The 13,692-nt window shown below is 56.5% G+C and overlaps 5 protein-coding genes across 5 annotated transcripts in view; 3 read left to right on the forward strand and 2 right to left on the reverse strand.

Annotated features, from left to right (window-relative positions):
* The window catches only part of CHGG_00228 (uncharacterized protein), a gene marked incomplete at both ends in the record, with an annotated part of 3,091 nt that extends 1,316 nt beyond the window's left edge, over positions 1-1,775 (reverse strand). The window contains 5 exons of the mRNA XM_001219448.1: positions 74-446; positions 518-763; positions 894-1,219; positions 1,282-1,716; positions 1,770-1,775. Of these exons, the coding sequence (XP_001219449.1) occupies positions 74-446; positions 518-763; positions 894-1,219; positions 1,282-1,716; positions 1,770-1,775 (1,386 nt within the window). The remainder of the gene's footprint in view (positions 1-73; positions 447-517; positions 764-893; positions 1,220-1,281; positions 1,717-1,769) is intronic.
* Positions 1,776-4,448: 2,673 nt separating this feature from the next.
* Positions 4,449-5,156, forward strand: CHGG_00229 (uncharacterized protein; the record flags this gene model as incomplete). Its single annotated transcript, XM_001219449.1, has 1 exon — positions 4,449-5,156. The coding sequence occupies one exon, from the start codon at positions 4,449-4,451 to the stop codon at positions 5,154-5,156; it is 708 nt and encodes a 235-aa protein (XP_001219450.1).
* Positions 5,157-5,891: 735 nt separating this feature from the next.
* On the forward strand, positions 5,892-7,734 carry CHGG_00230 (uncharacterized protein; the record flags this gene model as incomplete). The annotated part of the gene is made up of 2 exons (XM_001219450.1): positions 5,892-6,807; positions 6,866-7,734. The coding sequence occupies 2 exons, from the start codon at positions 5,892-5,894 to the stop codon at positions 7,732-7,734; spliced, it is 1,785 nt and encodes a 594-aa protein (XP_001219451.1).
* A 329-nt stretch (positions 7,735-8,063) lies between these two features.
* On the forward strand, positions 8,064-10,379 carry CHGG_00231 (uncharacterized protein; the record flags this gene model as incomplete). The annotated part of the gene is made up of 1 exon (XM_001219451.1): positions 8,064-10,379. One exon carries the CDS (start codon positions 8,064-8,066, stop codon positions 10,377-10,379), a length of 2,316 nt encoding a protein of 771 aa, XP_001219452.1.
* Positions 10,380-11,389: 1,010 nt separating this feature from the next.
* On the reverse strand, positions 11,390-13,608 carry CHGG_00232 (uncharacterized protein; the record flags this gene model as incomplete). The annotated part of the gene is made up of 4 exons (XM_001219452.1): positions 11,390-11,422; positions 11,494-11,517; positions 11,617-11,635; positions 11,843-13,608. 4 exons carry the CDS (start codon positions 13,606-13,608, stop codon positions 11,390-11,392), a joined length of 1,842 nt encoding a protein of 613 aa, XP_001219453.1.
* Positions 13,609-13,692: the final 84 nt, after the last annotated feature.

Below are 13,692 nucleotides of genomic sequence, written 5' to 3' on the forward strand. Positions count from 1 at the left end.
GCGCTCCCTCCCCCTCCAGCCCATCCAAACACCTCCGGCCGCCGCCTCGGGAATCGCCACCCCGATCTTCCACGCGGCGGGCCAGGATCCCCGCGCCGGAACGTCCGCACCCCGCGCATGTCGGGCTCAAACACCTCGACCAGCGCCCACCCGCGCGCGAAGATGTCGTGGGTGCCAGGTCGGCCAGGAAGGGCACCAGCGTGAAGACGGCGCTCCACAGCGGGATGACTAGGGCCGGGGGGTATTTGAGCGCCGCGCGTTGCGTTAGGTATCTGTGCATGAGGTGGATGTCGCGCGCGGAGAGGGCGAGGAGGAGGGACTTGGCGGTTGTGGTGGTGGAGGGTGTGGTTGAGGTGGTGGAGGAGGTGGTGGGGGTTGGGAGGGTGATTGGGGTGGTGGAGGGGAGGGGCCGCAGGATGTTGTAGGCTACCATGTTGAGGCGGATTCTGGGAGAGAGGGAGGGAGATGGGTTAATGGAGAGGTCTTTCTAGGAAAGGGGGTGGGGGTTGAGACGTACTTTATTTGGGTTGTTTGCCGGTTGGGGTTGGTCTCGTAGCGCAACTCTGGTGGCAGCGAGGTTTCGAGGGCATTGAGTTGGAAGAGGAGGTCTTGTCGGACCCGCATGTCCATCTCGTCCCCTGCCGGCGCTCGGGGATTGGTGTTGTAGACCACGACGCGGTATTGCAGAGCTGATATTCGGCTTACAACTGGGGGCTGATCTAGGCCAACGGGCGCGCCAAAGATGTTCATGGCAGCGCCTGTGCTGTCGGAGAGGCAAGCTGGTGGCAGCAGAGTGAGGGGTGGGGGTTTGAGATACGTGTGGCAGAGGATGCTTGCAGTTGTTAGGATTCATGGATAAAAACGGTAGGGGAAAAAACAGGAAATTGGTGTACCACTCAAAGTTGAAGATGCCCCAGTACGTCCTGTACATGGCGCGGCGTTTTTCGTCATCCACACGACTCTTACCCCCGGGCTTAGTCAAGACCTTTTCCACCTCCAGTTTTCCGAGCAGTTCCAAGGCTGCCAAGCGGTACATGGAGCCCGCTCTGTCGGTGGTGAAATGACATGTCAACAAAAAGAATAGATAGAGGGCTTGGACTGTCTTGAGGCAGCGGTTATCGGCCTCGACATCAAAGTGCTGTCTGGCCTGGCTCACAAATAACTTGGTTAGATTTGTGCCCGTGGCCTGATTCGCACGTCTGATTTTATCAGAGAACAACTACAACAGTGCCCACGACGGGATTAGCAAGGGCATCAAGTAGAAGCCGTGGAATGACTTACGGAGCGTAGACCGCAAATGGTATTAACAAGAAACGGAGAGCAAAACTCGCTGTGTGTGGCATCTCCAAGTGACATGTCTCTCACAAAGAGCTCCGGGTCGACGAGTGAGATGGCGTTCGCAAAGGGTGCGCCCTCGTCTCGGTCGAAGAAATCTGTGATCAGGTGTGAGACCAGGCCGTCCCCGGCAACCGTCGTCCAGGGTTGTGCTGGCAACTTGAGGGCGCTTTCCTCCAGGGCTTGCGCATCCATTCTAGCAACCTCCACATTGGCGCTGTGTAGACCGTCGGCCGTGTTGACATCCTCCAGAGTCGAAAGCGGGTTTTCAGTGGTGCCCAGTTTCCGAAAGATCTCGAGTTTTTCGCAGTCAGGGCGGGAGAAAATGCTGGCTAGGAAACCCTTATAATTCCCGTTCTCCTTTTCCAGTTGCTCGGACGTCTGTTTCAAGTGGGCATACCGCGAGACGGCGCCCTCCCTCACGTCATACTCACACACATTATTGCGCTTGATACATGCCTCACACCGTGTGTTTGACCGTAGGCGGTTGCACTGGGCACTGTTAGGTCTTCTCACAAATATTTGAACAGCTCGATTGCAGTGGAGAGGGTGGTACTTTTGTCTTCTTCTTCTGACATCTGAAACATGCATACTTGCTCTGTTCCCTCCTTGATAATCGATTTCGCACGGGTTTGTGTGCTCTCATCGGGGGCTGGGACGGTGAGCCAGGCTGTCTCGGTGTTAGAACCACATCATCGCCCAGATCGTGGCGTGGGGGTAGCGGCGATAACCGCTCTGTGCCGCTAACCGTCGTCATCGTGTCTGTCTGCATGGGAGGGGGGCGCCGGGGCGGGGCCGTATGCTAGTGAGGGGGGACGAAAAGCCGGGGGATTTACTCGGGCCACTGCCACCGCGCAGGGACAGGTAGAGTTCAGGTTGGTTAGCGCTTAGGTTGGGTTGGCTTAGGTTGGGTTCGCGGGTCTCGAGAATGGAAGAAGGACGACGGGGGGAGGGGGGAGAATTTGAAGAGTCTGGTCTTGGCTTATCCCGAGCAAGCCTCACCGTTAAGCCCCCCGAAGATAGAGGGCTGCGGCTAGAAGCTTAGAATTGTGGGCAGGCGCCCGTGCATTGTGACTCGTTGGGTCGCGAGTAGTTCTCCTCGGGCTGCATCCGGTGAACCCTGCTGTTCATTGCTTGCTTTTCCCCGAGTTTCGGAGAGATCTCCGACCCCTGCTTCCAGGCAATTCCCTCCTCCAGCCATGACCAGTTACCATCTTATTTCCATGGCCATAACCACTTTTAATGCTCGCCTCTCCACCCTTTCTGCTCCCTGGCCCACAGCGTCCCGCACCGTCTTTCCCCTGTTCGCCGGGTACCTGTTCCGTCAACAGTTTCGCCCTTTGGTTTCGAATCGATCCCCCGTTAACAAAGTTCGAGGTTGCAGTCAGATGTTGACCACAAACGGATCTGTTGGAAGTTGTGGCACTTGAAACACGGAATCTCGGCTGTCGATGCGCTAGTGCAAAAAGGGTTCCAGGAGCTGAACAAGAAGCAATAAAAGGAGATCAGGGCGGGGCCCGCCACTGAAGACAGAAACAAGGACAACCTTCAATTGATGATTTCTGGGCTGCTCCAAGAATCCCAACCAGACTGTTGTCAGCTCCAAACATTTGTGTGATAACCGTGGAATGGTGGCTGTTGGTCTTCCAACAGGATCCCCTGCGAGTCAGGTTAGCTCAGAACTTTGGTACCTAATTTTGATAATGTTTTTTTTCCACAGCAATCTAACAACGCGATGGTCTGCGGAATGACTCGAGTGGCGCCAGCCAGGCAGCGCATGAAGCGGGCGATGTGTTGTTGGATTGTGCGGAATTAAGCGGACTAACAAGTAATTGGCCGATGGCGACTTGTGCCCTTGACGTGCATCCTATTGTCCTCCCAGCTTCAGAGCATTGTTCTTTTGCCCCACAGACTGACTTGCCAGGTTGGGGGTGGCCAAAGAGGGTCGAGGGTCGCTTGGCGGGCTGTTTCGAGTCCCTGAGGAAGGAGCGGAAACCTTCGAGGCCCTCAAAAGGGTCTTTGACTTGGCGATCTCGATCTTCTGGGACCCCGCATTGGACCTGCCATGGCCGCAACAGCAGCGATTATTCTCCATCTACAATGCCGATCATCTATCCTTTCCCTGGGGACCGGGGACCGTCACCGAGAGTCATCGTCAATGATGAAAAACCCTTGACCGCCGTGTTCGGGAAGAGAACGCCGCCGCGGCGCAGCAGCAATCAGGACCCTGCGAATGCATGCGGACACCGTCGGAACCAACCGAAGTCATCTAACTCACAAAAGACACGACTGACTCGCTCAGCAACAAATCCATGCAAGCGCTTGAACCCCCGAAAATCAATGGACACGACCCCCGCCGCGCAACTGTGGTCCGATTTACGAGCTGGAAAAGAAACGCGCGGCACGCATTTGACATCGAGGAGAGGATGGAGAAGCGGCAGGCAACCAAAGGCACCCGACTTCCGGTGTCGCTGTTTGCCCGTTGCAATTGCAAACAATGGGAACCCTGCGCAGAAGCTTTTCCGGGACTTACTCCGCACCAGCGACCCGAATAACACGACATCAAACCACCCCGACTTCTCCGACCACGCGTAAAGGAGTTTTAGACGATTTGCCGACGGAACAATGCACCACCACCCCGCCTGGTCGCTGGGTATACTTCCCGGTTTGGACTATGGACGGGTGACGTCGCCCGCCATGATACCTCGCACAGTACTTCATTCCGCTCGCCCCCCCACACCGAGGTAGCATTCAACGACTGCGACTTGCCGCCATCACATTCCAATACCATCGAGTCCGCATCTCGAAGCAGTTGAAACCCACCAGATCACCAATCCCCTTGTCGGTACGATGGAGCAGGAATTCGCCGAACTGAAGAAGCAGGTGCAGGTCCTCCAGAAGGAACTCGCACGGGTGTCAGGCAGGTTGCCTCCGGGATTCGGGTCCTCAGTTCTCTAACAGGGGGGACCTGTAGATGAAGCCGAGGTTCGCAAGACGCACCACAAGTACGGCTACTATTTGGACAAGTGTTTATACAATGAAGTACGTGCCCCGCAGCCCTGTCGAGGCTAACCACAGCAGCATGGCTAACCTCGCCATTGCAGGTCGTCGACATGTTTTCGGATCACCCTGACGCCTACGTGGAATTTCTCGGGTCGCGGTACCGCGGCAAAGAAGGCATCAAGCGCCTCTACCAGGGACGCTTCCAAAATACCTTCGTGAAGGGGCGCAACGGACCCGTATACGGCTGGTTGTTAGACCACATCATGATGCAGGATATTGTCGACGTTGACGAGTCGGGCACCCACGCCTGGTGCCGCATGCGTGCCCTCATGCAGGCCGGCACCCACCAAAGCATTGAGGAGTACTACCCGCGTGGCCATCGACAGTGGTGGGAGGGTGGCCTATACGAGAACGAGTACATCAAGGAGAACGGCGCGTGGAAGCTCTTCCGTTACCGCTACTTCCCCTTTTGGCACGCAGAATTTGAGAAGGGCTGGAGTCACACGAAGAAGAACTACATCCCGTGGCCGACTGTCACCTACCCGGAAGACCCTCTGGGCCCGGATGAGATCTTTGAGCAGAAGATGCTCTGGCCCGACACTCGTGTCGTGCCCTTCCACTACCCCCATCCTGTGACGGGCAAGCCTACAGCGCCGGATGATCTGCGCGCGCCTGTCTATGGAACTGATGTCGACACTAGCGATCCGCCGCTGACGCTGGCATTGCCCGAGGGACAGAGCAGGCCTGGGGCGACCGCGCGGGAGTCGAAACCCGGGGAGAAAGTGCTGCCGGAACTTGTCGAGAATAAGGTGGATTAAGCTGTTCCTCGTTGGGTCTCGGGGGGCATGGGGCGAAGCCAGGGCAACGTTGTAGTGTTCATGAATTACAGCAGGACATGCAAACACAATGAAGTCCAAGACCTCGTTCATCGATACGTGTTAAATTGCTGCTGCGGTGTCACCGTGCCCGCAATTCTCCGCCCTGCCACTGTTTCCCGGCTTCTTAATCGAGCGGCTCATCTCTATCCCTCGCACGGGTCTCTGTATCCTTGTCTCCGCGTGGTCCCTTCGTTTTCCCGCCTTGGTTTCGCACTAATAGCCATGCTAACCACAATGTCCCCTCAGACATCCTGCATTATGGTTGACTGCCGAAAGTTGGGGAGTTAGCGCCTGCCCCGCACTCGCTTACCCCGACTCTCGCCCTGGCTGGCGATCCATGCACAAGTTATGCCAATGGGGTGTTTTCCATTTCGTTCCACTGCCATGCTTCGGCCCGCATCCGAATACCCGAGTCCGGCATATTTGCGGGGTCCCCCAGGCGGTTTGGAGTCCTACCGTGCTCGGTAGATATTCCGAGCTTTGAGAAAGGCATACTTGCAGAGTGTGATATTACTCCTGTTGCATCATTGATTCAGTCTTGCCGTCTTTTCCACTCCCATGGCTCTCCTTCACTCTTCCAGGGTTCTCCTTCATTCCGCAAACCACCAATAATCCGGGCCGTCCACCATCACCACACCCACCGCGTCCCCTAACCCCCATCAACCAACCACCACCATGGCGCACATCCACGACCTCGCCGCCTCCCTCGCCCCCAACTACACGGCCAACCGCCTCACCACCCCGACACCCACGCGCTTCCCACGCACCCCGACCTTCGCCTCCATGAACAAGCCCTGCCGCTTCGAAGGCACCGTCGACGACCTCGAAGTCACCGGCACCATCCCCGCCGACCTCGACGGCACCTTCTTCCGCGTGCAGCCCGACCACCGCTTCCCGCCGCTCTTCGAGGACGACATCCACTTCAACGGCGACGGTGCGGTAACTGCGGTGCGGATTGAGAATGGTCGGGCGGCTCTGCGGCAGAGGTATGTCCGTACGGATAGGTTTGAGAAGGAGGCGCGGGCGGGAAGGAGCTTGTTTGGACGGTATCGGAATCCGTGGACGGATAATGAGAGTGTCAAGGGGGTGATTAGGACGGCGAGTAATACGAATGTGGTGTTTTGGAGGGGGGTGTTGTTGGCGATGAAGGAGGATGGTCCGCCGTTTGCGATGGATCCGGTCACGTTGGAGACGCTGGGAAGGTATGATTTTGAGGGGCAGATTGTGAGCCCGACGTTTACGGCGCATCCGAAGGTGGATCCGCGGACGGGCGAGATGGTGTGTTTTGCGTATGAGGCGGGTGGGGATGGGTCGGATTGTAGTGTGGATGTGGCGGTGTGGACGGTGAATGGGGATGGGAGGAAGGTGGAGGAGTGCTGGTATAAGGCGCCGTTTGCGGGCATGATTCATGATTGTGGGATTAGTGAGAATTGGGTTGTGTTGGCGTTGACGCCGATCAAGATGAACTTGGAGAGGATGAAGAGGGGTGGGAATAAGTTTGCGTGGGATCCGAACGAGGATCAGTGGTATGGTGTTGTTCCGAGACGGGGGGCGAAGAGTGAGGATATCATCTGGTTTAGGGCTGACAACGGTATGTGGACATGGTGCTGCTTGTGGGATGGCCGAAGTACTAACGGTGGTGCTTTTAGCCTTCCACGGCCATGTTGCGGGCTGTTACGAGCTGCCATCGGGAGAGATCGTGTTCGATTTGACAGTCGCCGATGGCAACGTCTTCTTCTTCTTCCCGCCCGACGACAACATAACGCCCCCCGACGGCATCGCTAAGCGCAACAAACTGTCCTCGCCCACGACCCGCTGGATCTTTGACCCCAAGGCCAAAAAGTCCGCCATTCGCACTCTAGACGCCAGGGATGCCGATGTTTGGGTTGCGGACGAGCGAGTGAAGCCAACGCTTACTTGGCTCACCAACGGCGAGTTCTCGCGCATCGATGAACGTTACAACACAAAGCCGTACCGCCATTTCTGGCAAGCTGTCGTGGATCCGACCAAACCCTACGACTTTGCCGCATGCGGCCCTCCGGCGGGTGGGTTATTCAACTGCCTTGGTCATTACACCTGGTCTGGGAAAAACTATCACACGGGAGAGTCAACAGAGAATGGTGCTTCCGGAGAAGGTGAGGGGGACGGGAAATTTGGTTTGGAAGACGTCTACTTCTCCGGCCCGACCATGACGTTTCAAGAACCCACCTTTATCCCTCGCGAAGGAGGAGCCGAGGGTGAAGGGTATCTCATTGCGCTGCTCAACCATCTCGACCAATTACGCAACGATGTTGTCATTTTTGACGCGCAGAATCTGGCCAAAGGGCCGGTAGCGGTGATTCACCTGCCCCTGAAATTGAAGTTGGGGCTACATGGAAACTGGGTCGACCATAGAGACATCGACGCATGGCAGAAGAGGCGATCTGAGGATGGAGATATTGGGCCGGTGCAAGTCGCAAAGGAACCGCTACCATGGCAGAAGAAGCTGGCTGAGCAGAAGGGAGAAACTGGTTTGTGACGGGGGAGGCGTTAAAGCTCCAAGTTGATCACATAACAAGGCCACAATCGTGACATGGCAAGAAATGAGACCCAAAGAGGAACATGGTAGAGTTTATTGTATTGATCATGAGACTACCGCGCCAAGGGAGGGTGTTTCGTGATGGCGGCCTCCCTCATATAACCTGACCCGTTTTCTGGCTCCGCCACTGAAGCTGGGCAGCGGCTGGGCATCGAAATGGCTGCCTAACGTCAGCACCACTTTCTAGTTCAAAGACATAACTAAATACCAGGTCGTGAACGAAGCAAACATAGTTCATTCTCCGTCACACCGTGAGCCTCCCACCCACAATGACACGCCCGCGTTCCCAATCGAACCCCAACCCCCGCCGCTCACGGCCCCCTTACACCTACAGCCCCCTCCCCTCCCCACGCCACATCCGCCTCATCCGCCTCCTTTACTACGACAAAGTCCTCTCCCAAGCCTACATCACCCTCACCGCCCACTCCATCGACGCCATCACCCACCGCTTCACCGCCCTCTCCTACACCTGGGGCTCAGCCATCGAGCCCTTCGACGTCGACCCCTCCCCCCCTCTCGCCCCCAGCCCCGACCCCGTCGAGCTGATCATCGTCCCGCCCGACGCCTTCAGCACCTTCCGCCGCCGCGACGACCTCGCCACCACCGAGGGCGCCCTGCTCGACGCCTACACCCCGGACCTGCGCCGCCTGCCCGGCACGGGCAACTTGTCCGACTTTTTCCGCGCCTACCTCGCGGGTTTTCCGCATCGGCACCTGAAGCCGCGGGGGGAGGATGGGCGGCGGCTGTCATTTGAGCAGGTCGCGCAGCTGTGGATCGATGCGGTTTGTATTGATCAGAAGAATGCGGATGAGAAGGCCAGTCAGATTCCGTTGATGGGGGAGGTATATTCGCTGTCGGGGAGGGTGTTGGGGTGGTTGGGGGCGGATGAGAAGAGGTTGGGGGTGTTTTGCTGGTGGCATCGCGTGGTGTTTCCGGCGATTGGAAGGTTTGTGCAGGAGGTTGGGCGGGCCGAGGGGTTGTTGAAGTTGAGGGAGGGGAATTTTGTGGATGGGCGGTTTTGGAAGGACGTGGTTGGGCTTAAGGAGGAGCCGATGGGTGGGCATTGGGCTACGGCGTGGACGGACTATTGGGCGTTTTATCGGACGAGGAGGTATTTTCACCGCGTGTGGATTGTGCAAGAGGTCGTGGTAGCGGGGAAGTTTGATACGATGGCTGGGGTGGGTGGCGAGGAGCTGAGCTGGGAGGAGATGACGGGGTTCGCGTACTTCCTAGGACACGCAGGGTGGATTGATGTGTTGAATTCGTTGGCTGGGGAGATGCTGAGCAATGAGTACACGGACGCGGTCACCAGGGGGTTCGGGATCACGGATATCAGCGGGATGCAGGGGCAACATCGAAGCCGGGCCTTCGAGGAGAGTGGATGGGCAGAGCATTGGTGGGGTGCCTTATCATCCGTCAGGAGACGGGATTGTTTCGCCCAGCAGGACAAGGTCTTCGCAACGGTGGGGATACTCCAGCAGGCCCTACCTAAGGGAACCCCTCTACCCTTCCCCGTCAACGCTACCATCACCGCCGAGGAAGTTTACATCAACGCCGCGAGGACCCTCCTCCTCAACTGCCCACACCTCACCCTCCTCTCCTTCGTCGAGCATCCCTACTACCGCAAACTCTCCAACCTCCCCTCCTGGGTCCCCGACCTAACAACCGCCAAGTTCCCCTGGCCCCTCGGCCCCTTCGACACCCCCTTCACAGCCTGCATCCCCCCCTCCTCACCAACCACCCCCTCAAACTCCCCACCACCTCGAACAACCACCCCCACCGGCGAGCTCCACCTCCGTGGCCTCCGCCTCGACACCATCACCCTCAAAACCACCTACGAAGCGCCCATGAACATCCGCCTCGCCGAAACCGTCCTGCAATTCCTCGCCGCCCTACCCCTGCACTACCCACACGTCACCTTCCCGGCCTCCGACGGGCCCGAAGGCACCCTCGAGGGCCAGTTCCGCGAGGCGGCGCTCGTGCATACCATCACCTGCCACGAGTACAGCAACGTCAACCGCGGCACGCCCGACGAGACGGGCCGCGTGATGGTGAGTTTCCGCGAGTGGCTGCTGGCGGCGCTGGGGCAGGTGTATTCCGGGTGTCTGTTGCGGTCGGGCGATGAGGGGTATTCGGTGGAGAGGGTGCGGGAGTGTGAGGGGCGGTGGGCCGAGGTGGAGAGGGTGATTGGGGACTTGGAGAGGAGAGTGTTGGTGCCCGGGTTGGAGGACTTGCGGGTGCATGGGGAGGAGGTGGCTAGGGCGAAGAGGGGCGAGGGGCCGTGGCCGGAGTGTGTGGTCTCGCCGCAGGAGTTTAAGGACCAGGTTAGGAGGTTGATGCTGTATCGTTGTTTGTTCCGGACGGGGGACGAGTGGATGGGGGTATGCTCGGAGACGTGTGAGGTTGGGGATGAGGTGTGGTTGTTGGAAGGGGGTGCGGTACCATACGTGTTGCGGCGGCGGGAAGGGCAGGATGGGAGGGTTACGTTTGTGTTCCGTGGCGAGTGTTACGTCCATGGAGTTATGAATGGCGAACTGGTGAACGATGGCGTCGAGGGAAGACTAGAAGATGTAGTGTTGATCTGACATATATATGCCCGTTTGATGAAACCAACGCCACAAAATGACAGTCCTGATCACTTCCTTGAGTTAAACCTTTCAGATTTCAGGGGAAAGAAAGCATCAATCGTCGACCCATCCGCTGCGATATTCAGCTCAGTGGGCTGTAATAAGCCCCGGGCCTTCGGCACCCTTTCGTTGCCGCTTCAGATATGAGGTAAAAGCTCCTTCCCACCGGCCGTCTCTCGTCCCAAAGCGCGAGAGCCCAAAGCCCTGACAGGTCCCTCAACCTCAGTATCTTTCGCACCGGTGAGATACGAGTTGAGCCTGAGATGCGGGCGCGAAACTGTCTCAAAGTGCTTCGCCTCCAGCCTGACTACCGCCTGATGGTTGCCGCTCTGAGCTTCGTATTCAGCTAGTGCCAACGCCGTTTAGCAGTTGTTGCGAATCTGACGTCCGTTCCAACGCCCGAATTCATTGTTTGTCCAGTACGCTCGGGCAAAACGAATGACATCGTCCCAGTCAATCGTAAAGTTCAGATCCCTCATCTTGAACCGAGATTGGATTAGCTGCAGGCTCAATGTAAATATCGCGAGTGTCGAATCCAGATCTAGTTGCGGATAGGGTAGCGTGAGGTGGATGCGGGAAGCAAAGGCTTGATCAAAGTGGCCGATTCGGTTCGTTGTTAGGAAGAGAAGTCCAGTGTAGTACTCCAAGACACGCAGGAATACTTTGTAGAACGTCAGTGATGATGCTAGCAACAACGATATTGATCAGGGATAAGCCTAACCTGCGACTAAACCACTTCGAATAACGTCATGGGCTTCTCTGGCTGATAGGAATACGTCGGCCTCTTGGAGAAGAAGAACGCAGTCCCATCGCTTTGCAAGTTCAAAGATGGTTTCCAGGAATCTTTCGACTTCAGCCGGGTGAGTCCCCACGTCACCTAGAGGATCATTTATGTTTTAGTAGAAGGTTCAGAAATTACCGATAACACGGTGGTGGAAGAATTGTGCACCGACCACAGTTTATTGTCATTAAAGGCTTCTTAAATTCATGGGCTGCCGCCTCTATAACGTCCACAAGTTTAGTTTGAGATTCAATATTTCCTCGACGATGAAGACGCAGAAGCGTTACTTACCAACGGTGGTGGTCTTTCCCACGCCTGGGGGGCCATGTAGCAGTATAATCAGGCCAGTGCCTAATTACGAACGGAGCGTTAGAAATGCCAACTGAAGCTGGTAGGGCGACAAGGAGCACTGACCTGTGCCTCGAATAATATCCTGTCCAGAGTGTTCAGCTATCAAGGAGGAGCTGTTACTCTGGTAATGTTGTGCGATAGATGAAAGGATCATCTCTTTGTATCCGGATGGCAAGACAAGTCGATCGAAGAGTGATTCGGAAAAAGTAGTAATGGTAAGGCAGTCGACGTCTAGTTGGGCTATATTTCCCCGTCAGTCAATTGCTACGGTGTTATGCGGGGTAAGCACCGTAGAGGATATATCGTACCCCATCTCCGGCTCTTGAGAATGAAACCAAGGACACGGTAGGTGGTGACTACTAGTTCACTGTCGGCGGGGCCGCTTTCCGACTGCAGAACGTGAAGGGGCTTTGGATGAAGGATGAGCGAGGGGGGCTGGCTGACAGTGACGTCCTCCGACACCATTCTAGCGATGTACTCCTGGTTACGCTTCGCGTCGAAATCATTGTCTCTGTAGACATTCTCGCCAAGGCAGCAGGCGCCACGGCATACCCGGTCGGCAATCTTGGGCAGCGTCGTGTGGCCAAGGATGGACTGAATCTTAGGCTGCCACCCACCATCAACCCCCCCGTGGTCCCGGGCTAGCGCTGCCTCGAAGTCGACAACAACATGACTGTGTACAGTTTCTTGTGGTTCTATCGTCCGGCCAGTGTAGTACATATATTTGGCGTTGAGTGCGTGGAGGAACCTGCGGCCACGTGTGATGAGTTCTTGGTGGTCAATGTGATCGGCGTATCGAATCGGGAACACTTCAAGCGATGTGATCGCGCGTGTCCCGTCGAAGGGGGTGATTTGGAAGACTTGGCTCACGGGTCCGAGCTGGTTGCCGTCAAAGTCGATGTACACGCAGCGCAATGTAATGGCGGTTTTGACCATCTTGTCATTAGTCTCGATGTCATTCCCGTTCCATGATGGGAGCACAGGGTGGCCGGGACTGCTCGTACCGACCACCCGGTATACCTGCCGGCAGTCCCGGCTGGTGACCTCGTCACCGGGCTTAAACAGGTACCACATGTCAGCGAAAGCAACCGCCTTCCCGCCTCCCCAACTGTGATGGTGCACTTTTAGCCGTACTTCTGCGTCCATGAAAGCGATTAAGCATCTCAGCTGTTCGTAGGCAACAAGAGACTCTGTGAATTCGTCCCCGTTGCTGTCGACGAAACCAGTTTCCGCATTTGCATCACTTGCGAGTTGTTGGGTGACGCTCGTGTTGTCGCTTTCGAATCTATGTTTGAGCTCGCTGAACTTCTGCTGGATGGCCTCCTTGTAGTAGGCCAGAAATTTGAATGGCCGTGTCATGACAACGGAGCCCCCATATGCTGATAGTGCTTCGCCACTTATGTGGTCTAGGATCCTGATGATATGCCGGGAGTTGATGCGAATGCGTTCTGGGACCAAAGGTTGGCTCAGGTGTACCGCAATTATTGGTTCATCATCCGGTTCGCCCTGAAGAACATCGATGGCGAATGAATCACCCTCGGACCTTTTCCGCAGGGATTTAAAAATCGGCCAATCCACATAGTTCAACTTTGGCTGTGCGGGCTTGTATACTCCCTCCTGGATGTCGCTCGGGGCTGAGACCGCTTGCTCAGGCTCGAGAAGTGAAGTAACCGGCGCAGCCTCAGCAGCGTCCTTACCACCAACCGGCAGACTTGTCTCAGGCCGGAATTTTCGTAATTTGTTTGTGAGAGTGAGGCGCTCCTGTTGCCAGGCCCGCTCCTTCTCCAGCAGCGTATCGCGTTCTCGGCGCAGCGAGCGGATGCTCTGTATCAGTTTGTTCTCTCGCTTGACAGCTTCGAGCTCGCCGATTAATACGCGCTCCCTGTGCTGTTGCCGGCTGATAAGGTGCGAAAGGTAATTGTCATGCGCATAGTCCTCGCTGTCGTCGTCGTTGTTGTTATTGTTATTGTCGCCGTCTTCTTTTGGGGGCGGGCCATGAGGGAGCCCTTGGTTCTCTGAGGACACGAACTGCAGACCCTCTTTGAAACTCAACATTTCCACTTGGCCAGTGGTGGACGGCGTTCCAACCTCCTTTGTGCTTGCGGTACGTTGGGATAAAAGGTCGTCTTTCATATAACT

This window comes from Chaetomium globosum, genomic scaffold, assembly GCF_000143365.1.
Source record: "Chaetomium globosum CBS 148.51 scaffold_1 genomic scaffold, whole genome shotgun sequence".
In the NCBI taxonomy this organism is placed as follows: Eukaryota; Fungi; Ascomycota; class Sordariomycetes; order Sordariales; family Chaetomiaceae; genus Chaetomium; species Chaetomium globosum.